Genomic DNA, 25,127 nt, shown 5'->3' on the forward strand with positions numbered 1-25,127 from the left:
CGCGCTCATGATCATGATCATTATCATCATGATCATCATTATCATAATGATGATAATCATTTATCAATTACATTTTCATTTCTTTGAATAAGTTAAAATCGTCAAAAGGTGTTCTTCATTTTGTAAATTAGAGTCAAATGTGTAACTGGTTACTGCACAGGGTCAAAGGTCATATATTGTTTCAATCTATCTTCCCTAGATCCATGATGATTAAGGAGACACAATTTAATCTTGACATATGAATAGATCATAATGGGAGAAGCATATAAATGGGAGAAGCATTTTACAAAATAATATATCGTGTAATGCATTATTCGTTATGTAAACCATTATCATACGTATCACCTAATTCGTCTAAGTGACGAATTAAAGTCTAGTTAGGTGATACGTACGTAGACGTATCACCTTTTGATTTCGTCAAGATTTTTATTATTTATTTATTTATTTATTTATTTATTATTATTCTTCCTCGAATTTGTTCGCAGGATATCTCAAGACTGAATAAAGCCATTATCATGAAACTTGCCATGATGATAGATCTTAGTCTAACTTAGAACTGCGTGACTTTTCAAAGACTCAAAATTATCGTGACGTCATCCAGGCGCCATTTTGTGAAAATAAACTTATGATCATATCTTCATAACGGAAAGGAATTTTTCATTCATATTTATCAGGAAGAAGATCAATATCCATCCGGTCAATTTCAGATCAATAAACGTGCGCAAATGCGCGCGTGCGCGTTCGTACGCGCGTTTACGCGCGCGAAAAAAATTAAACTGCTCCAAATCATCCCAAATTTTTTTTGCATACGTTTCAGGCCATATGGAGCATTTGACAAAAAATCACGCAAACGCGCATGCGCGCGCGTTTTTTGCGCGTACTAGCATTTTGCAACATAGAATCGCCGAATGTTCTCTATCATCATATTTGGTACATCTTTCCAAGCATTTTGATAACTTGTTCACCTTTTAATAACGCAATGAGCGTCCGTCAAAGTTGACAGCGCGCGCGGACCTGCGTTATCTTTATCCACAATACATGAGCAAAAACATGTCTATACAAAATTCTTTGTAACTCTTCAGAATAGATAGAAACTCCCAATATTTTTTCATATTTAGATAGGTTATAAGTTGGAGATATGATTTCATGTCTCATTTGACCCTCAATTAACTCATAACGTCATCATAATGGCCTCCAAACTCAAAATTTCAATTTGCATATTATGACGTCAGCATAATTTTGGAAAATTGATTGTATCTCTGTAAATATTGATTGATTTTCTTTTAAATTTTGATATGTTCTACCTGAGACAATTTTCTACAAATAAATAATCCACAATTTTCCATTTTGACAAAGGCATCATGGCGTATTTTTGCAATTAAAGAAGGCATGTCAATTTTTCACATTTTACGTGTATTCTCTAAGGGACATGACTTTTTCTCAAAACTGGATTCTACACTCCTGTCTTTCGCGAGCAAAATCTCTGTTGTTTTAGCTTCGTTTTCGCTGAACTTCGGATATGTTGTAGCTGAGACAATGAGCTATCACAAGTGCGCCCTTTATTTTTCGATTAGATGCCGGGATCATGCTCATATTTCACTTGCAAAGTAGGATTTCAGAATTCCATTTCCCGTTTACGTGTAATCGCTATGGGAAATGTTTTGGTATATCGGTAACGCACTTGACTTCCAATCTCGAGATCCCTGGTTCGAGTCCGGGTGTCTCCAACAATTTTTTTCTTCACTTTTTTTTCCTTTTGACCTTCACTGTACCATCTCCTTTGATTATTAAAACACGTAGAATCGCAAATAATGTCACAAACAACCCTTTTTACTTTATTATTACCCTATTTTCACTTAATCCATTACTTTTTGCGTGTAATCTCTATGGGAGATGACTTTTTCTCAAATCTGGAGTCTACATTCCTGTCTTTTGCGAGCAATATCGCCGTTATTTCTGCTTGGATTTTGTTGACTTTTGAGTAAGTTGTAGCTGAGACTATATGCTATCTAAATCAACCCTCATTTTTTCAATAAGATGTCATGATCGCGCTCATGATCATGATCATTATCATCATGATCATCATTATCATAATGATGATAATCATTTATCAATTACATTTTCATTTCTTTGAATAAGATAAAATCGTCAAAAGGTGTTCTTCATGATGTAAATTAGAGTCAAATGTGTAACTGGTTACTGCACAGGGTCAAAGGTCATATATTGTTTCAATCTATCTTCCCTAGATCCATGATGATCAAGGAGACACAATTTAATCTTGACATATGAATAGATCATAATGGGAGAAGCATATAAATGGGAGAAGCATTTTACAAAATAATATATCGTGTAATGCATTATTCGTTATGTAAACCATTATCATACGTATCACCTAATTCGTCTAAGTGACGAATTAAAGTCTAGTTAGGTGATACGTAACGAAGTCAACGTATCACCTTTTGATTTCGTCAAGATTTTTCTTTATTAGGTGATACGTACGTAGACGTATCACCTTTTGATTTCGTCAAGATTTTCTTTATTATTTTTATTATTCTGCCATGAATTTGTTCGCAGGATATCTCAAGAATGAATTAAGCCATAATCATGAAACTTGCCATGATGATAAATCTTAGTCTAACTTAGAACTGCGTGATTTTTCAAAGACTCAAGGTTATCGTGACGTCATCCAGGCGCCATTTTGTGAAAATCAACTTATGATCATATCGTCATAACGAAAAGTAATTTCTCATTCATATTTATCATGATTAAGATCAATATCCGTCCGGTCAATTTCAGGTCAATGAATGCGCGCAAAAATGCGCGTACGCCTAGATGTGCGCGTTTACGCGCGCTTAAATTTTTAAATTGCTCAAAATCGTCTTAAATTTTTTTTGCATACGTTTTAGGCCATTATAAGCATTTCATAAAAAATCGCGCAAAACACGCATTTTGGCGCGTTTTCGTTCGTCACGGCCGAACGAAAAATAATTACCCCTCAATTTTTTTTGACAGGATATTCCTCATATTTTTCTGAACAATTTGATACCATGTTCATCTCTTTATCACTATTAATAACGGAATGAGCGTCCGTTGAAGATAAATATCCGTGCGTGCTAGCTCATGTATTACATAGCATATAAGGGCAAAAACATGCCTATAAAAAGTACATCGGGATGAATAAGGACTGCCATTTCTTTTTTCATATTTAGATAGAGTATGAGTCGGAGATATATGATTTCATGTCTCATTTGGCCATTAAGTATATTTTTACATAATCATATTGACCTTAGAACTCAAAATACGAATTCGCATATTATGACGTCAACATATTTACGGAAAATGAGTGTATCTCTGCAAATATTGATCAATTTTCTTCTAAATTTTGTTGTGTTGTAGCTGAGACAATTCTTCACAAGATTATTACCAATATTTATTCATTTTGATGACGTCGTTAGATTTTTGCTTAATATGCGTGTTATGCCTATGGGAGGTGATTGATACTACATTCCAGTCTAGACTTGTTCATTATGTTGCGTATGTAGTACGTCGAAATATCAGTTCAATGAGTAGTAGGCTCTGCAATCAGGCGAAAATTTGAGCTTGTTTAGTAAATTAATAGTTTAATCATATAACAATTCTCTATCGAATACCTGAAGGGGGCGCTATACCACTTTTAATCATAGTCATCGTCATTTAAAACCAACAAATTATGCATTTAATATATTTGCTTAAATTCGTTTGTTATCTGTTTAAAATTATATACACATAAAATATTGTATCAAACCATATTATGTTCATGAAAATGTATGATTAAAAAAAGGAAAAAGATGCAGAAACCAATAAATGAAATAAAATAAAATAAAATCAAATCAAATATCGTCATTATCAATTTAATGAATATTATCATTAGGTCATCATCGGCACACTTTCATGATACAAAAATAGCTACGTATCACCTAATTCGTCAAAGTGACGAATTAAAGTCTAGTTATTATTATTATTATTATTATTTATTTTTATTATTCTTCCTCGAATTTGTTCGCAGGATATCTCAAGACTGAATAAAGCCATTATCATGAAACTTTCAATGATGATAGATCTTAGTCTAACTTAGAACTGTGTGACTTTTCAGACAGTCAAGGTCATCGTGACGTCATCCAGGCGCCATTTTGTGAAAATCAACTTATGATCATATCTTCATAAAGGAAAGCCATTTTTCATTCATATTTATCATGATTAAACTCAATATCCGTCCGGTCAATTTCAAGTCAATAAATGCGCGCAAAAATGCGCGTACGCTTATGTCCGCGCGTTTACGCGCGCGAAAAAAATTAAAATGCTCCAAATCATCCCAATTTTTTTTTACATCCGTTTCAGGCCATATAGAGCATTTGATAAAAAAATTACGCACACGCGCATGCGCGCGCATTTTCGCGCGTACTGGCATTTTGCAATATAGAATCGCCGAATTTTTTCTGTCATTATATTTGATACATTTTTCCAAGCATTTTGATAACTTGTTCACCTTTTAATAACGCAATGAGCGTCCGTCAAAGTTGACAGCACGCGCAGATCTGCGTTATCTTTATCCACCATACATTGGCAAAAACATGCCTATACAAAATTCATTGTAACTGTTCAGAATGGATGGGAACTCCCAATATGTTTTCATATTTAGATAGATTATGAGTTGGAGATATGATTTCATGTCTCATTTGACCCTCAATTAACTCATGATGTCATCATAATGGCCTCCAAACTCAAAATTTCAATTTGCATATTATGACGTCAGCATATTTTTGGAAAATTAATTGTATCTCTGTAAATATTGATCAATTTTCTTTTAAATTTTGATATGTTCTAGCTGAGACAATTTGCTACAAGTATAGTTGCCACAATTTTTCATTTTGACTAAGGCATCAAGGCGTACTTTTGCGATTAAAGGAGGCATGTCAATTTTTCACATTTTGCGTGTATTCTCTATGGGACATGACTTTTTCTCAAAACTGGATTCTACACTCCTGTCTTTTGCGAGCGAAATCTCCCATATTTTAGCTTTGTTTTCGCTGAGCTTCGAATATGTTGTAGCTGAGACAATAAGCTATCACACGTGTGCCTTTTATATTTCGATCAGATGCCGGGATTATGCTCATATTTCACTTGCAAAGTAGGATTTCTGAATTCCATTTCCCGTTTACGTGTAATTAATCGCTATGGGAGATGTTTTGGTATATCGGTAACGCACTTGACTTCCAACCTCGAGATCCCTGGTTCGATTCCGGGTGTCTCCAACACTTTTTTTTTCACTTTTTTTTTTCCTTTTGACCTTCACTGTACCATCTCCTTTGATTATTTAAACACGTAGATTCGCAAATAATGTCATAAATAACCCTTTTTACTTTATTATTACCCTATTTTCACTTAATCCATTACTTTTTGCGTGTAATCCCTATGGGAGATGACTTTTTTTTTCAAATCTGGATTCTACATTCCTGTCTTTTGCGAGCAATATCGCCGTTATTTCGGCTTGGATTTTGTTGATTTTTGAGTATGTTGTAGCTGAGACTATATGCTATCTAAATCAACCCTCTTTTTTTTCAATAAGATGTCATGATCGCGCTTATGATCATGATCATGATCATCATGATCATCATTATCATAATGATGATAATCATTTATCAATTACATTTTCATTTCTTTGAATAAGATAAAAATCGTCAAAAGGTGTTCTTCATGATGTAAATTAGAGTCAAATGTGTAACTGGTTACTGCACAGGGTCAAAGGTCATATATTGTTTCAATCTATCTTCCCTAGATCCATGATGATCAAGGAGACACAATTTAATCTTGACATATGAATAGATCATAATGGGAGAAGCATATAAATGGGAGAAGCATTTTACAAAATAATATATCGTGTAATGCATTATTCGCTATGTAAACCACTATCATACGTATCACCTAATTCGTCTAAGTGACGAATTAAAGTCTAGTTAGGTGATACGTACGTAGACGTATCACCTTTTGATTTCGTCAAGATTTTTATTATTATTTATTTATTATTATTCTTCCTCGAATTTGTTCGCAGGATATCTCAAGACTGAATGAAGCCATTGTCATGAATCTTTCAATGATGATAGATCTTAGTCTAACTTAGAACTGCGTGAATTTTCAAAGACTCAAAGTTATCGTGACGTCATCCAGGCGCCATTTTGTGAAAATCAACTAATGATAATATCTTTATAACGAATAATAATTTTTCATTCATATTTATCATGATTAAGATCAATATCCGTCCGGTCAAGTTGAGGTCAATAAACGTGCGTAAATGCGCGCGTGCGCGCTCGTCCGCGCGTTTACGCGCGCGCAAAAATTAAAAATGCTCTTAATCATCCCAAATTTTTTTGGCATACGTTTCAGGCCATATGGAGCATTTGATAAAAAAATTACGCACACGCGCATGCGCGCGCGTTTTCGCGCGTACTGGCATTTTGCAACATAGAATCGCCGATTTTTTTCTGTCATCATATTCGGTACATTTTTCCAAGCATTTTGATAATTTGTTCACCTTTTAATAACGCAATGAGCGTCCGTCAAAGTTGACAGCACGCGCAGATCTGCGTTATCTTTATCCACAATACATGGGCAAAAACATGCCTATATAAAATTCATTGTAACTCTTTAGAATAGATAGAAACTCCTAATATTTTGTCATATTTGGATAGATTATGAGTCGGAGATATGATTTCATGTCTCATTTGATCCTCAATTAACTCATGACGTCATCATAATGGCCTCCAAACTCAGAATTTTAATTTGCATATTATGACGTTTGCATATTTTTGGAAAATTGATTGTATCTCTGTAAATATTGATCAATTTTCTTTTTAATTTTGATATGTTCTAGCTGAGACAATTTTCTACAAATGTAATGTTCACAATTTTTATTTTAGACAAAAGTATCATGGTGTATTTTTGCGATTAAAGGAGGCATGTCAATTTTTCGCATTTTGCGTGTATTCTCTATGGGACATGACTTTTTCTCAAAACTGGATTCTACAATCCTGTCTTTCGCGAGCAAAATCTCCGTTGTTTTAGCTTCGTTTTCGCTGAGCTTCGGATATGTTGTAGCTGAGACAATGAGCTATCACAAGTGTGCCCTTTATTTTTCGATTAGATGCCGGGATCATGCTCATATTTTACTTGCAAAGTAGGATTTCTGAATTCCATTTCCTGTTTACGTGTAATCGCTATGGGAGATGTTTTGGTATATCGGTAACGCACTTGACTTCCAACCTCGAGATCCCTGGTTCGAGTCCGGGTGTCTCCAACACTTTTTTTTCACTTTTTTTTCCTTTTGACCTTCACTGTACCATCTCCTTTGATTATTTAAACACGTAGATTCGCAAATAATGTCATAATTAACCCTTTTTACTTTATTATTACCCTATTTTCACTTAATCCATTACTTTTTGCGTGTAATCCCTATGGGAAATGACTTTTTCTCAAATCTGGAGTCTACATTCCTGTCTTTTGCGAGCAATATCGCCGTTATTTCGGCTTGGATTTTGTTGATTTTTGAGTATGTTGTAGCTGAGATTATATGCTATCTAAATCAACCCTCATTTTTTCAATAAGATGTCATGATCGCGCTCATGATCATGATCATGATCATCACGATCATCATTATCATAATGATGCTAATCATTTATCAATTGCATTTTCATTTCTTTGAATAAGATAAAATCGTCAAAAGGTGTTCTTCATGATGTAAATTAGAGTCAAATGTGTAACTGGTTACTGCACAGGGTCAAAGGTCATATATTGTTTCAATCTATCTTCCCTAGATCCATGATGATCAAGGAGACACAATTTAATCTTGACATATGAATAGATCATAATGGGAGAAGCATATGCATGGGAGAAGCAAAATAATATATCGTGTAATGCATTATTCGTTATGTAAACCATTATCATACGTATCACCTAATTCGTCTAAGTGACGAATTAAAGTCTAGTATTTATTTTGTGTCTGTATAGAAGAAATTATTATTATTATTCCTCAATTTTGTTCGCAGGATATCTCAAGAATGGCTAAAGCCATTATCATGAAACTTGCCATGATGATAGATCTTAGTCTAACTTAGAACTGCGTGACTTTTCATGGACTCAGCATCATCGTGACGTCATCTAGGCGCCATTTTGTAAAAATCAACTTATAATAATATCTTCATAACGGAAAGGAATTATTCATTCATATTTATCATGATTTAGATCAATATCCGTCCGGTCAATTTCAGGTCAATAAACGTGTGCAAATGCGTGTGTGCGCGTTCGTCCGCGCGTTTACGCGCGCGCAAAAATTTAAAATGCTCTAAATCATCCTAAAATTTTTTTGCATACGTTTCAGGCCATATGGAGCATTTGACAAAAAATCATGCACACGCGCATGCGCGCGCGTTTTTTGTGCCCACTAGCATTTTGTAACATAGAATTGCCAAATTTTCTATTTCAGCGTATTTGGCACATTTTTCCAAGCATTTTGATAATTTGTTCACCTTTTAATAACGCAATGAGCGTCCGTCAAAGTTGACAGCGCGCGCAGATCTGCGTTATCTTTATCCACAATACATGGGCAAAAATATACCTATACAAAATTCATTGTAACTCTTCAGAATAGATATGAACTCCCAATATGTTTTCATATGTTGATAGATCATGAGTTGGAGATATGATTTCATGTCTCATTTGATCCTCAATTAACTCATGATGTCATCATAATGGCCTCCGAACTCAAAATTTAAATTTGCATATTATGACGTTTGCATATTTTTGGAAAATTGATTGTATCTCTAAAAATATAGATTGTTTTTCTTCAAAATTTTGATATGTTGTAGCTGAGATAATTTACTACAAATATAGTGTTCACAATTTTCCTGTTTGACAAAGGTATCATGGCGTATTTTTGCAATTAAAGGAGGCATGTCAATTTTTCACATTTTGCGTGTATTGTCTATGGGACATGACTATTTCTCAAAACTGCATTCTACATTTCCGTCTTTCGCGAGCAACATCTCCGTTGTTTTGACTTTTTTTTCGATGAGCTTCGAGTATGTTGTAGCTGAGACAATGAGCTATCTCCAATGTGTACTTCATTTTTCGATCATATGCCGGGATCATGCTCATATTTTACTTGCAAAGTGGGATTTTAGAATTCCATTTTCGTTTACGTGTAATCGCTAAGGGAAATGTTTTGGTATATCGGTAACGCACTTGACTTCCGACCTTGAGATCCCGGGTTCGAGTCCGGGTGTCTCCCAAAAAAAAATTCTGAACTTTTTTTTTCTTGTTGACCTTTCACTGTACCATCTCCTTTAATTATTCGAACACGTAGAATCGCAAATAATGTAATAAACAACCCTATTTACTTTATTGTTTCCCTATTTTCACTTAATCCATTACTTTTTGCGTGTAATCCCTGTGGGAGATAATTTTTTCTCAAATCTGGATTCTACATTCCTGTCTTTTGCGAGCAATATCGCCGTTATTTCTGCTTGGATTTTGTTGATTTTTGAGTATGCTGTAGCTAAGACTATGTGCTATCTAAATCACCCCTCATTTTGTCAATAAGATGTCAGGATCCCGCTCATGATTATGATCTTCATCATGATCATCATGATCATCATTATCATAATGATGATAATAATTTATCAATTACATTTTCATTTCTTTGAATAAGATAAAATCGTCAAAATGTTATCTTCATGATGTAAATTAGAGTCAAAGGTGTAACTGGTTACTGCGCAGGGTCAATGGTCATATTTTTTCAATCTATCTTCCCTAGATCCATAATGATCAAGGGGACACAATTTAAACTTGACATATGGATAGATCTTAATGGATGAAGCATTTCATGAAATAATATGATATCGTGTAATGCATTCTTTATTATGTAAGCCATTAGCATACGTATCACCTAATTCGTCAAAATGACGAATTAAAGTCTAGTTAGGTGATACGTAACGAAGTCTACGTATCACCTATTGATTTCGTCAAGATTGTTATTTATTTATTATTATTATTATTATTATTTATTATTATTCTTCCTCGAATTTGTTCGCAGGATATCTCAAGACTGAATAAAGCCATTGTCATGAAACTTTTAATGATAATAGATCTTAGTCTAACTTAGAACTGCGTGACTTTTCAAAGACTCAAACTTATCGTGACGTCATCCAGGCGCCATTTTGTGAAAATCAACTTATGATCATATATTCATAACGGAAAGTAATTTTTCATTCATATTTATCATGAATAAGATCAATATCCGTCCGGTTAATTTGAGGTCAAAAAACGTGCACAAATTTTCGCGTGCGCGTTCGTCCGCGCGTTTACGCGCGCGAAATTTTTTAAAATGCTCAAAATCATCCATAATTTTTTTTACATACGTTTCAGGCCATATGGAGCATTTGATAAAAAAATTAAGCACGCGCGCATGCGCGCGCGTTTTCGCGCGTACTGGCATTTTGCAACATAGAATCGCCGATTTTTTTCTGACATCATATTTGGTACATTTTTCCAAGCATTTTGATAATTTGTTCACCTTTTATTAACGCAATGAGCGTCCGTCAAAGTTGACAGCACGCGCGGATTTGCGTTATCTTTATCCACAATACATGGGCAAAAACATGCCTATATAAAATTCTTTGTAACTCTTTAGAATAGATAGAAACTCCTAATATTTTTTCATATTTGGATAGATTATGAGTCAGAGATATGATTTCATGTCTCATTTGATCCTCAATTAACTCATGACGTCATCATAATGGCCTCCAATCTCAAAATTTCAATTTGCATATTATGACGTCAGCATATTTTTGGAAAATTGATTGTATCTCTGTAAATATCGATCAATTTTCTTTCAAATTTTGGTATCATCTAGCTGAGACAATTTTCTACAAATGCAGTATTCACAATTTTTATTTTTGACAAAAGTATCATGGTGTATTTTTGCGATTAAAGGAGGCATGTCAATTTTTCGCATTTTGCGTGTATTGTCTAAGGGACATGACTTTTTCTCAAAACTGGATTCTACACTCCTGTCTTTCGCGAGCAAAATCTCCGTTGTTTTATCTTTGTTTTCGCTGAGCTTTGGATATGTTGTAGCTGAGACAATGAGCTATCAAAAGTGTGACCCTTATTTTTCGATTAGATGTCGGAATCATGCTCATATTTCACTTGCAAAGTAGGATTTCTGAATTCCATTTCCCGTTTACGTGTAATCGCTATGGGAGATGTTTTGGTATATAGGTAACGCACTTGACTTCCAACCTCGAGATCCCTGGTTCGAGTCCGGGTGTCTCCAACACTTTTTTTTCTCACTTTTTTTTTCCTTTTAACCTTCACTGTACCATCTCCTTTGATTATTTAAACACGTAGATTCGCAAATAATGTCATAAATAACCCTTTTTACTTTATTATTACCCTATTTTCACTTAATCCATTACTTTTTGCGTGTAATCCCTATGGGAGATGACTTTTTCTAAAATCTGGAGTCTACATTCCTGTCTTTTGCGAGCAATATCGCCGTTATTTCGGCTTGGATTTTGTTGATTTTTTAGTATGTTGTAGCTGAGACTATATGCTATCTAAATCAACCATCATTTTTTCAATAAGATGTCATGATCGCGCTCATGATCATGATCATCATGATCATCATTATCATAATGATGATAATCATTTATCAATTACATTTTCATTTCTTTGAATAAGATAAAAATCGTCAAAAGGTGTTCTTCATGATGTAAATTAGAGTCAAATGTGTAACTGGTTACTGCACAGGTTCAAAGGTCATATATTGTTTCAATCTATCTTCCCTAGATCCATGATGATCAAGGAGACACAATTTAATCTTGACATATGAATAGATCATAATGGGAGAAGCATATGAATGGGAGAAGCATTTTACAAAATAATATATCGTGTAATGCATTATTCGTTATGTAGACGATTATCATACGTATCACCTAATTCGTCTAAGTGACGAATTAAAGTCTAGTATTTATTTTGTGTCTGTATAGAAGAAATTATTATTATTCTTCCTCAATTTTGTTCGCAGGATATCTCAAGAATGGCTAAAGCCATTATCATGAAACTTGCCATGATGATAGATCTTAGTCTAACTTAGAACTGCGTGACTTTTCAAAAACTCAAAGTCATCGTAACGTCATCCAGGCGCCATTTTGTGAAAATCAACTTATGATCATATCTTCATAACGGAAAAGTATTTCTCATTCATAATTATCATGATTAAGATCAATATCCTACCGGTCAATACCAGGTCAATAAACGTGCGCAAATGCGCGCGTGCGCGTTCATCCGCGCGTTTACGCGCGCGTAAAAATTTAAAATGCTCTTAATCATCCTAAATTTTTTTTGCATACGTTTTAGGCCATATGGAGCATTTGACAAAAAATTATGCTCACGCGCATGCGCGCGCGTTTTTTGCGCGTTCTAGCATTTTGCAACATAGAATCGTCGAATTTTCTTTATCATCATATTTGGCACATTTTTCCAAGCATTTTGATAACTTGTTAACCTTTTTATAACGCAATAAGCGTCCGTCAAAGTTGACAGCGCGCGCGGACCTGCGTTTTCTTTATCCACAATACATGAGCAAAAACATGCCTATACAAAATTCTTTGTAACTCTTCTGAATAGATAGGAACTCCCAATTTTTTTTCATATTTAGATAGATTATGGGTCGGAAATATGATTTCATGTGTCATTTGACCCTTAATTAACTCATGACGTCATCATAATGGCCTCCGAACTCAAAATTTAAATTTTGATAGTATGACGTTTGCATATTTTTGGACAATTGATTGTATCTCTGTAAATATTGATTTTTTTTTCTTGCAAATTTTGATATGTTTTAGCTGAGATAATTTTCAACAAATGCAATGTCCACAATTTTCCAGTTTGACAAAGGTATCATGTCGTATTTTTGCGATTAAAGGAGGCATGTCAATTTTTCTCATTTTGCGTGTATTGTCTATGGCACATGACTATTTCTCAAAACTGGATTCTACATTTCCCTCTTTCGCGAGCAATATCTCCGTTGTTTTAGCTTTGTTTTTGCTGAGCTTCGGGTATGTTGTAGCTGAGACGAAAGGCTATCTCCAGTGTTCACTTTATTTTTCGATCATATGCCGGGATCATGCTCATATTTTACTTGCAATGTAGGACTTCAGAATTCCATTTCCCGTTTACGTGTTATCGCTATGGGAGATGTTTTGGTATATCAGTAACGCACTTGACTTCCAACCTCGAGATCCCTGGTTCGAGTCCGGGTGTCTCCAACAATTTTTTTCTTAACTTTTTTTTCCTTTTGACCTTTCACTGTACCATCTCCTTTGATTATTTAAACACATAGAATCGCAAATAATGTCATAAACAACCCTTTTTACTTTATTATTACCCTATTATCACTTAATCCATTACTTTTTGCGTGTAATCCCTATGGGAGATGACTTTTTCTCAAATCTGGAGTCTACATTCCTGTCTTTTGCGAGCAATATCGCCGTTAGTTCTGCGTGGATTTTGTTGATTTTTGAGTATGTTGTAGCTTAGACTATATGCTATCTAAAGCAATCCTTATTTTTTCAATAAGATGTCAGGATCGAGCTCATGATCATGATCATTATCATCATGATCATCATTATCATAATGATGATAATCATTAATCAATTACATTTTCATTTCTTTGAATGAGATAAAATCGTCAAAAGGTGTTCTTCATGATGTAAATTAGAGTCAAATGTGTAACTGGTTACTGCACAGGGTCAAAGGTCATTTATTGTTTCAATCTATCTTCCCTAGATCCATCATGATCAAGGAGACACAATTTAATCTTGACATATGGATAGATCATAATGGGAGAAGCATATAAATGGGAGAAGCATTTTATAAATTAATATATCGTGTATTGCATTATTCGTTATGTAAACCATTATCATACGTATCACCTAATTCGTCTAAGTGACGAATTAAAGTCTAGTTATTATTATTATTACTACTATAATCATTATTTTTATTATTATATTCATTATTATCATAATTGTCATTATATTACTATTTCTATTTTCATCATAATCATAATCATTATAAGTACCTCTACCATCTATAATAATAATACGAGAAGGCTCCGCGGGGGGGGGGGGGGGGCATGACGTCTCCGCCGGCCTTTGTATTCTATTGTTTTTTAATAAGATCGCCGACCGAAGTTGGTGCAGCTATCTCCTCCTGAACCCTCCCCTCGGGGTCCCGGTGCCCGGTGCCATCGTCCGCGGGAGAGTCTACTCTGTGGAATTGGCTATACTCCGCCCGAGGTCCTCCTCCGTGTCGACGTCCAGGGCGAAAACAGATGCGATATGCATAATGCAGGATATGCGTGACGACAGAGATACCTCATGCATATTCAACATTACATCCGTATCAAAGAGAGACACGACAGACGACGAGCAATTCACATTATGTTGCGTATGAAATGCTCTATGCAAAGGGCGGGATTACCCCCCGAGTAAGCCCTCTTGCTATAGGGTCTGCTTTGTACGAGCTGCACAAGCCAGAGAGATACACGGGGCTAATTCCCGTCGACGTCCAAACTTATATTAGAGACCTATTTCCATCATGATTGCCGCGATTTTTATATAGTTTTCGTGAATGGAGGTATGAAATCAAAGCTTATTTTGTGATTACTACGGCCATGTATACTGAATTTTGATTATCATTTTCTAAAGGAAAGTTTTCACAAGAAAACCATTGGACTAAAAGTTCAGTCGCAAGCTGCCTTCAGTCAAGTACAGTACACACAGTGCAGCGTAACTCCGGGAAGCTCCTTCACCGGCACCCCGCACCGCAGGCGTCCGACGCCTGCGGCGCCGGTGTTCGAGCTTCCTGGAGTTACGCTGTAGAGTGTGTGAGTTCAGCTGAGCTGAGCTCGAGTCGAAGAGATTTGACACTTTGAAATTGTTATCTGTTGGTTTGCATGATTATCGCCGCGATTTCAATATAGTTTCGTGAATAGATTAACGAAACCTGAGCTTAGAATTAGTAAAAGTATTACTAATGTCTACGTTTTTAAACGACTGTCTGATTTTCTTGTGAAAATTTTACTTTGAAAAATGATTATCGAAATTCATGGTCAGAAATAATCACAATCTAAGGTCTATTATGTTACAGTTCTTGCATCAAATCAATGCATGAAAACTTAGTTATTGAACTAGAAAAATGTTGTTTTTTTTTTAAATAGTCTAGGCAATTATGAAGTAGGAAGCCTGAAACCTTAGCCTACTAAACAAATCTCAACAAAGTGTAGACTCTAGGCCTATCCTTTATGAATTAATGAAAAAGTAGCCCCAGAAAAAAAAGCCCCCGAAAGTTGAAAAAAGTAGCCCACAAAAATTTCCCAAAAATTTGAAATAGAGCCCCCGAATTGAAAAACTTAATTTTTTGCCTGCGCCCCCCTCTAGAATCCCGCGATTTCCGCGGGTCCTGAGTTGAGTGTATATATAATATAGGCGTGGGGTCCACGGGTTTCAAGGGGCCATAAACCCCCAAAAGCTCGGGGGTGACGTTCTTCAAAGTTGGGGGTGGGGGGGGGGGGAGAGATCAGATCGAGTTGAGTGTATATGTAATATAGGCGTGGGGTCAACGTGTTTCAAGGGGCCATAACCCCCCAAAGCTCGGGGGTTTTAGGCGTTTAATTAGGGTCAGATGAGCATATTTTTAATACTTTATTTGTGACACTTGCGGGTCACTAATTGGCGTGGGGTCAATACGTAGAGTTGCGTAGTGTTGCGTACCAACTACGCTGGCCTACGTTACTATATGCTGAGGGACGGAAAAGGGGTACGCAAGATGAACGAAAACAATTCAACATGTTTATTTTTTTTCGCGTACTTTCGGCGTAGAAACTTTACGCAGAAAGTACGCCTTTTTACGCAACACTACGCTACATGCCTACGCAACAGTACGCTACCTTACGCCAGATCGACAAAGCAGTAAAAGCTTTCCACACAGTAAGCAACCATAAGCAAACCTGTACGCCAGCCTACGCATAACCTACGCAGGGACTATTTTCCCATTAATACGCAGCCTAATTTCTGCGTAGTCGGTACGCCACACTACGGAACTCTACGCAGTTCCAGTGGCTTAAAGAATAACTGCCGGTACAGTTGGATCGTTTTTTTAATTTTTATATAAGGCCAAATATAAAAAAAAAACATGTTTAGCGTCCTGTTTTTTTCGAAAAATGGGTAGGAGGAGGCCCTTTTTTTTTTCTTTTTTTTTCTTTCAAAATGGCCGCTCCGTACATTTTCCCTGACATTCGGGCTATTTTTCAAGATTTTTTTTTTTTCACAATTTTTTTTTTTCTTCTTTAAAATCAGAAATACATTTTAGCAGTGCTTTTCATGTTTTTTTTCTTTCAAAAAATTAAAAAAATTAAAAAATAGGAGGCGGCCCCCAAAAAGGAAGCGGGCGGGGACGCTAAACATGTATATTTTTTTAATGGCCTGAATGGCAAATAAAGTTCTTGGTGGTTTTAATTTAGACACTCTCTATATATCTATTTACACCCCCACCCCCTCTAGAATCCCGCGGATTTCCGCGGGTCCTGCTAGTTATCAATAATATTGGTAGAAGCTGTAGTTTTACTTGTCATACTGAGAACAACGTCCTTACCTAATTCACAATTACGTCCTGTATAACCCGGGTTGCATGCACATGTGTATCCATTGACTAAATCTGTACAGTCACCATTTACGCAAGGATCTGGCGTGCACTCGTTGATATCTAATCGAAAGTAAGTGATACGAGAAAAAACAGACAAAATGTGTATTGTTAAACATGTATATTGCCTGTATTGGACCTGGTGTGAAAACACACACACAGAGTGTTACAGAGAAGGGGAAAAGATGGAGAGAAAAAAGAGAGAAAGGGAGAGAGAGAGAGAGACAGAGAGAAAGATATTTACTATTCAACTTTGGAGTACTTTTTGAAAAAAGAAAGAAAAAATCCAATTAAAAATTCGAATGAAAGGGCATCCTTTAATACAGCAGATATGGGATCGATGCTATATGCAAATTGCATGTTCAATATTATTAATTATTGTTCGTTATTAATCATGAAACAAGTACATATACTGCTAGTTAAGGTACTTACTAATGTTGCAGTTAGTACCAGTATACCCTGGATCACATGTACACATGTACATGTTAATAAGGTCCGTGCACTGTCCAAAAACACAAGGATCCGGATTGCATTCGTTGATATCTATAAACAGATGCATAGGCAATATTTATTTGTATACACTAATGATACATATAATATCCACCAATATAGCGCAGGTCATTTATATCTTCTCTTCTACACTTAACAGTGTATGATAAGTATCCCCGCCGTCTTTGATGAAGCTACTATGATTAGTTGTTCACTTAATGTTGTTCCTACTGGTAACCAATATATTTTCCTTCTTGAAAAGTCACTAAGCTCTTAGACTTTTGTGGAAGTTGAGGCATGGGCTATTTACAATAAAGCAAACATTTAAGATCCTGAAAGTTTTCCAGATAAGAAACATTGATTTACTATAATCATGATTATTGCACTGCGATGTTCTAATTATTTTGCATGCACTTTTATCCCCTTTCTTTGGCAAAAGCCTAACATCAAACATTGTATCCTGGAAAATTGGAAACGCAATAGAAATGAGGATGTTTTATGCTCAATGATTGGTTCTTTATGCTCATGAACCTTTTGCATTATTAAGTTAATGAACCAAAACCACCGATAAATTGAATAAATTATTAATAAAACAACTAACAAAGTGTAAACTTATTGTTCCAAAACCCAGACTCTCTTCAACTGAAAACCATAAATCGAAATTGTGGTGCAACACCTACAACCACTTCTACTATTACTACTACTACTACTACTACTACTACTACTACTACTACTACTACTACTACTACTGCCACTACCACTACTACGACTACTACTAATACTACCTACTACTACTACTACTTCTACTACTGCTACTTCTACTACTACTACTACTACTACTACTACTACTACTACTACTACTACTACTACTACTGCTGCTACTTCTACTACCACTACTACTACTACTACTACTACTACTATTACTACTACTACTACTACCTACTAATACTACTACTACTACTACTATTACTACTACTTCTACTGTTGATATCTATATGAGCTTATGAGGGATGATGAGATTTCCTTACTTATTCCGCACAAGATCCCTGCAAATCCAGCCGGGCAGTCACAATCGAAGCCGTTTACACGATCAATACAGGTGCCCGCATTTTGACAAGGTGAGCTCTCACACTCGTCAATATCTGTATTCAGAACAAACCATTTAAAAAATGTATTTAAATGTATACACAATTACCTAGTGACGAGCTATTACATTACATTCACTTTTTTTTATTTCATTGTATCTCAATAGTCAAAATGCAAATTGATTACAAGAGTTGTTGCTCGGTTAGACAAACATTATGACTAGCCCTACCTAACAACAGTTACCGTAATTTAATGTATGCAATGTGCATTCTGACAATTGAAATAGAATTGTTCGTACCGAGTAAATTACATAATTCATAACAAGGAATTCAACAAAGACGTACGCATTAAATTTGATTACATCGAATAACTGAATAATTTAAATTCGGAAATCATTATATACATATATATAATATATAGTTATACTTTCATTAAGAACAGAATTAATGACACGAAAGCGTCGTTCATGTGTTTTGTGGATCTGGGGATAGCATTTAATCAAGTACCTAGACCTGTTATAGAATGGGCAATCCACAAAAGAATGGTGCCGGGAGGTCTGGTTAGGGCTGTAATGGCTAGAAGTGGGTGCTCATGTTAGAGTCTCCATGTTGGGGTAGGTGTATATCAAGAATCAGTCTTGCATCCACTGTTTGCTACTACGATGTATGCCTAATTAGAATCAGTAAAGAAATATGTGTTATGGAACATGTTATATGCTGATGATTTAATTCTAAAGGTTAAAGCAATGCAGCACATGGAGAGTTCGGTTTACTTACTTTCAGCGCACGTGGTTCCGGTATATCCAGGGAGACAGGTACATTGAAATCCATTGACTAAATCCGTACAGACTGCTCCATTTTGACAGGGGTTTGAGACGCATTCATTGATATCTACAATTCAATCCAAATCAAACCAGACATGAATAGATGATAATCATTCAAGATAAAATAAACAGAAAACAGAATTAGGCTGATTAAGACATGTAGTCGGATTTCCATGTAGATTTTGGTTGGTTAAAGTAATTCCAGGAAACAAGGCTACTTGTGGTCAGAATATCTATGTAGATTCGAAATAATGGTTTGTTCCCAGATGCATGCAACAAACGGCCATTCCTAGTTTAATTTTTTTTTTCTTCAATTAAATGTACGATCAAAGTGATTCTTTCTTTTCATCATAAATGAGAGGAATGTTTTTGTCAGGTCTGTTTTATTGTAGTGAACAGAAACACGGACATTTGCAAAGAATATGGAATATAAAAACACATCTTTTGATATGTGGCTGTACAAGTGAATGATGAGAATATCATTAAAAGATTTGAAAAGTAACAAAATAATATTCCATTTGGCAAGTCTTAAATAAAAACATTCTTATAGGAATATGTAAAGAAAGAATGGTGAACTATTTAGATCATATTACATTAAAATACATCAGAGTTTCTTGTTGAAATATTTGCTCGAAGGAAAATTAGAAGGTACTAGACCTAGAGGGAAGCCGGAAACCAACTGGGAGGAGAACATAAAGACCTATTATTGGAATGACACTGCAAGGGTGTACTAGTATGGCAGATATCAGATACACTATGTGGGGGAAATGTTGCAATCAACCTCTGAGCTCGGAGAAGATTTCCAAGAAATATAGAAATTCAATATGGCCCCAAACCTACTTGTTGTACAGTCTGTTCCCTCAAATCCGGCAGCACATTGGCAGGTGTAGCTATTGACCATATCCGTACAAACCCCACCGTTGGCACACGGGTTGGGACTACAGTCGTTGATATCTAGGGATAAATGAAGATTAAAATGGAAAAGTCATAAAACTACAATTATTAAAAATAACCGCAAGGCCGATGAACAAAATACAAGTCAGGTAAAGACACTAGCTTATCCATGCGGAGAGTTGTACATGAAGTTAAAATTATAATCGCAATACGAAGGGTCGTTTATACTGAGCTATATGACAAAAAGGACCATAGTGCCTACAATGTTTAAACAAAAATTGAAAAGACACAACAACTTTTGTTTAAGTTGACATATTTTCTATTGTTTCATACTCTAGAATCAGCTACACCAAATCGTATTTCGGCAGCGTAAACAGTTGATGTTGGAATTACGAGTCTTTAAGTGTCATTTATGGAACGAAAAGTACGTGTAGATAAGTACAGAACAATCATGTCAGGAGGGTAACAGGAGCAGTCCATTTCGCAACTTTTCTCTTTTGACCTCGTTCCTGATTTTGATGTAATGTACATTGAATAATTGAATATCAGTGGGGTATCATTTTAAAGAAGAATAAACACACGTTCTAAAGATAATAAACTCAGCGGTGATTATGCCATAACAAGAGAGATATAATCAATTAAACTTGAGTTTCCAAACTTTTTTGAAGGGTTTATTAATTTCCTTTGGAATCGAATTCAATCCAAATCATCAGGTAAAATTCGCGGAAGATAATTTTCTTTTTCAGCGTGGGTTTAAAATATCAAGTGGATTACCAGTATATCGATTTTCATTAATTTTTACTTTATTGATCATACTTTCCCCAAAAATGAGACATAATAGGCAAGGACTAAACCAAATGCAGGATATATTGTTACCTCATTGAAATATAGATTCACAGTCTTCTGCTAATGACTATTGCATGATTGGATGACACTATGTCTAAAACTAAAGGACTGCATTTATGAAAAACATACCCGAACCTCAAACCTGGTTTGCAAACAACACATACCTGTTCGACAGAGCGGCCCGGTGTATCCAGCAACACATGTACATCTATACGAATTGATGAGATCAGTGCAAGTGCCACCATTTGTGCATGGATCGGAAGTGCATTCGTTGATTTCTGTAAAGCAAATTTTCAAAATGATCGTTGGTCATGAAGTCGTTCTTTTCCAAATTTCAAAAAAAAAAATAACATGAGGCTTGTTTAATTTGGACTTGTGGTAAACTTTTCTTTGAATTCAATCTTGTGAAATCCATTACATATACTACATTTCTGTTCGACTGTTACGCAGATGTTTAAACTTCTCTCTCTACATGTCGTGTCCCGTATGTAGTTTCTTTAGGTGTCGCGAGAGGGGGGGGGGGGTTACACCCATGATTCGAAAAGAAAATTAAAGTTGTCGCCGATTTGAAGATCATGATGTAAGGCTATTTGGCTCATTCAGCTAGTATGTGATGCTCTGTAGTTGTAAAACACAATATTACCAAAGCTTAAAGACGCATAGTAATCGGCTCCCATGTGGAATCCGACACCACCCCCCTTTAACTTACCGTTTTCACACATGACACCGTTATAACCAGGGACACAAACGCACTGGTATGATGTAATCAAGTTACGGCAATTCTGTGTATTGGCAGCAACACAAGGCCCGCTGATACAAGGATTAATCACTGTTGTTAAAAATAACGACAAAAAACAAAACATCAATGGTAATTGTGATAATATTTATTATAATAGCAATAATGATGATGATCGTAACAACAATACCATACCACCACCACTACTACTACTACTACTACTACTACTACTATTACTACTACTCCTACTACTTCTACTAACTTTAATCATAATGATAACAACAATAATAATAACATCAATAATAGCAATAATCATAATAATAATGATATTAACAATAACAATAACGATACAAATAATAATAACTACAATAATAATAACAATAATATAAAATGATAGCTATAAGAATAACAATGATAATATTAATTGTCATGTTAATAATTACAATAATAATGGTAATCTTGATAACGACCTTAGTATCACCCATAATAGCCAAGGAAACAAATTATACGTGTTCTACTAGAATGATTAAACGAAAGATTAATCCCCCAGACGATAGCTGCTTAAAAGGCGTAGGCAAGCTTTCTCCAAACTACGACAGAACTCCCTCCTTTAAGAAATGTATGGCCACGACCCTGATTGTAAAGCTTAAAGTCACGATTTAAACTTAAAAGTTAACAGACTGCAGCTAACTATATACGTACGTATTTCACATCGGTCACCGGCGTAGCCTGAAGGACAACTACAACTGTAGGCGTTAACAAGATCTGTGCAAGAGCCACCATTTATACAGGGATCACTCGCACATTCGTCGATTTCTGTCAAGAAGAAAAGTAAAACCAGGTTAATTTCAATACTTCTTAACGGATTTTAGGAATCGTTCTATGATCATGTCTGTTTCTATATAACATAATCCGAGTAGAAAAAAACACATATTGATTTATGTTTTTGAAAACCATTTCATGGTACAAAGATTCAAGTATTGTGGTTCAAGGGCGATCTACATGTAGTCTTGTGAATTGTGTGAAAGATGGAAAATTATGGCTTTATGTTGCCAACAATTTGTATTTTAATTGTAAATAATACGTGCTTGGAAATTAAAATGATGAAAGCTATGAGAATTTCAAATCAACTGTCACTAGACAAAAATCAACTTTACACTAAAATGTAATAATGTTTCATATTTCTTTTTTCAAGGACAATGAAATAGGAATATCCTTGATAAAGGAAAACAATCTTCTCGGTACGAAAATGTAAAAAAGACATTCATAGCATGTTTTAAAACAAACGGGGGATTTACAAGACTTTACATTACAATAACATTACCTACTCGTTAAGTAATATGAATACTTTCAGGTGTAATAGTCTAAAAATCAAACAATCGTATCCGACCCTCCGTATGATCCGAGTCTCATTCTCCGTATTACTGTTAATAATACACAGTGACCACATATACAATTCTCTGCTAATTAAACCCATATGCATATTAATTGTCCGATTAAATCATCAATATTCAAATTATGCACTCAGTGCTTTGCTTCACAAAACCGTCTCAAATACAAGTTCTCCAACATCCAGCTGAAACGCGTGTTAACTTTCATACACGGGTTGTCGGTGAACTTGTACTTAAAACCATTATGACAGTTTCGTGAAACACTGCCTTGGTGATTAGCTAGGTCCCATCTATCTGACGTTGTCAGCTATGTTGTATAGAAACTGAGGATTATCATTCGTTAAGATCAGCACTAGCTATATATGGGCAAATATAAGAAGCTATTACATTTTCGTTTAATCTAATTCAACAGTTTACTAACCTTGGCAAGCATAATCGAAATCCAAATCCACACATGAAAAGCCAGCTGGACAGGGATTGCTGTTAAGCACACATTCATCACCATCTATGAATTAGAAGCAAAGGTAATGACAGGAAATAACATTTCACAAATTCAAGAGAAACCTACGATAAATGTAAATAATGCCAGATGTATACAATGCGAAAGGGTTCGAGAGACTGGTGGTTGTGCAGCTCAATCACTTTCCAAATTGCTGTCCTCTATGGGTGATTTTCGCAAAAGTTTACTTGGGGATAAAAAGAGGTGCTTTCGTCGGGAATCCAAGGCATGCCCCTAGCTCCAAACGTCTTATCAACCAGGCCATGGGGCGAACCCTACTTGAGATTTTCGGAGACACCTGATTCAATCGACCAACAGATTGACAGAAAGAATAATTTGAATTATGTTTGAAGTCAAATGAGCAATGGAGCCATGTCTCAAGTCTACTCGCTACATCGGCTACTTGTTGATCAGGGGTTCAAGTCCAGCCGCATCCAGGCTAAGGATTAAAGCCGAAAGTGTTTGATAACAGTTACAGGTTACTTTTGAAATCACCCCGTCCCTAGGATAAGACGTAAGATGAAGGTTTTGTGCTTAGGGGAATCCCTAGGTTAAGAGCGTAGAGCACCCCATGTTTTCCATAGCAGTTCACATTATTATTCTTCATGTCCTATCCGTTTTGTCTTCTCAAATTGGCACCAATTATTCTTCTTGTCAGTTTAACAATTTACCAATGTGGATAAAAAAAAAAATTTAAATTGGCATTTTATAGACAAAAGGGGAAAACCCGAGTGCATGATACACTTGCACATCCCAGTTGGTTATACTTGGAGAGTTTTAGTGATTAATTTCACCATTTTTCTTCGAGGCTTCCTGGTACCGAGGGAAACACCCCAAAAAAGGTAATTATAATTAAAACAACAACAAGAAAAACAAGACAAAAATGTTGCATGTCTTATACCTCAGTCTCAAAGCAAAACTGATATAACCCTGAGTCCAACCAGACCGATATTTTTGCCATTCGGGGTAATATATTCCTTTGGCCAGTCTGGTTTGCGTGAATGGGCTACTACGCTCTTTCACTGCAATGCAGACAACTTAGACAACATTACTTGTAGAATAAGATGAAATAAATCCCCCAAAGAGGCCTTGATACTCACCAACCATGAAGGTGATATTGAATCCAGCAAAAGGCCCATTAGGATCATTTTTGTCGGTAATGAACGAAATCCACACGATATCATTTGAAACATCCAGAGGAGGAGGAAGAGGAAGATCGGTGGTGCCGAACAAGCCATTGTAAGACGCCAAAGATGTCTAGAGAAAATGATTGACACAGTTTGAATGAATAAATGCCAATAGTTTCAATTTCATGAACAGTGGAGGGTTCAGGATATCGGTTTTGATGCCTTCCCCGGCCGAATTCTCCCATGATTAATTTTAAAGAAGAAAAAAAGAAAAAAGAAATATACCCCGGAGAAATTGTTGGTCCGCCTTTTTTTCTTCTATTACCTGGGATAGTTTTTGGTCGCATGTATTCCTATATACAATGAATTCATGTTATGAAGTCCTTCTTTATGATATTAAAACAGTTGCAATATTTCTGTAGTAATTGGTGGGAGGTTATTA

The 25,127-nt window shown here is 35.5% G+C and overlaps 1 protein-coding gene across 1 annotated transcript in view; it reads right to left on the reverse strand.

The window, feature by feature from the left end:
* LOC105436391 (neurogenic locus notch homolog protein 1) overlaps positions 1-25,127 on the reverse strand; it is a 75,103-nt gene that overhangs the window by 41,766 nt on the left and 8,210 nt on the right. The window contains exons 4-13 of the mRNA XM_030984794.1: positions 24,659-24,815; positions 23,481-23,564; positions 22,371-22,484; positions 21,642-21,761; positions 21,097-21,210; positions 20,033-20,146; positions 19,146-19,259; positions 18,312-18,425; positions 17,227-17,337; positions 16,747-16,857 (exon numbers count right to left, since the gene is read on the reverse strand). Of these exons, the coding sequence (XP_030840654.1) occupies positions 16,747-16,857; positions 17,227-17,337; positions 18,312-18,425; positions 19,146-19,259; positions 20,033-20,146; positions 21,097-21,210; positions 21,642-21,761; positions 22,371-22,484; positions 23,481-23,564; positions 24,659-24,815 (1,153 nt within the window). The remainder of the gene's footprint in view (positions 1-16,746; positions 16,858-17,226; positions 17,338-18,311; positions 18,426-19,145; positions 19,260-20,032; positions 20,147-21,096; positions 21,211-21,641; positions 21,762-22,370; positions 22,485-23,480; positions 23,565-24,658; positions 24,816-25,127) is intronic.

The sequence above is a fragment of the Strongylocentrotus purpuratus genome, unplaced genomic scaffold, assembly GCF_000002235.5.
Source record: "Strongylocentrotus purpuratus isolate Spur 01 unplaced genomic scaffold, Spur_5.0 spur5_scaffold_14, whole genome shotgun sequence".
NCBI lineage: Eukaryota > Metazoa > Echinodermata > Echinoidea > Camarodonta > Strongylocentrotidae > Strongylocentrotus > Strongylocentrotus purpuratus.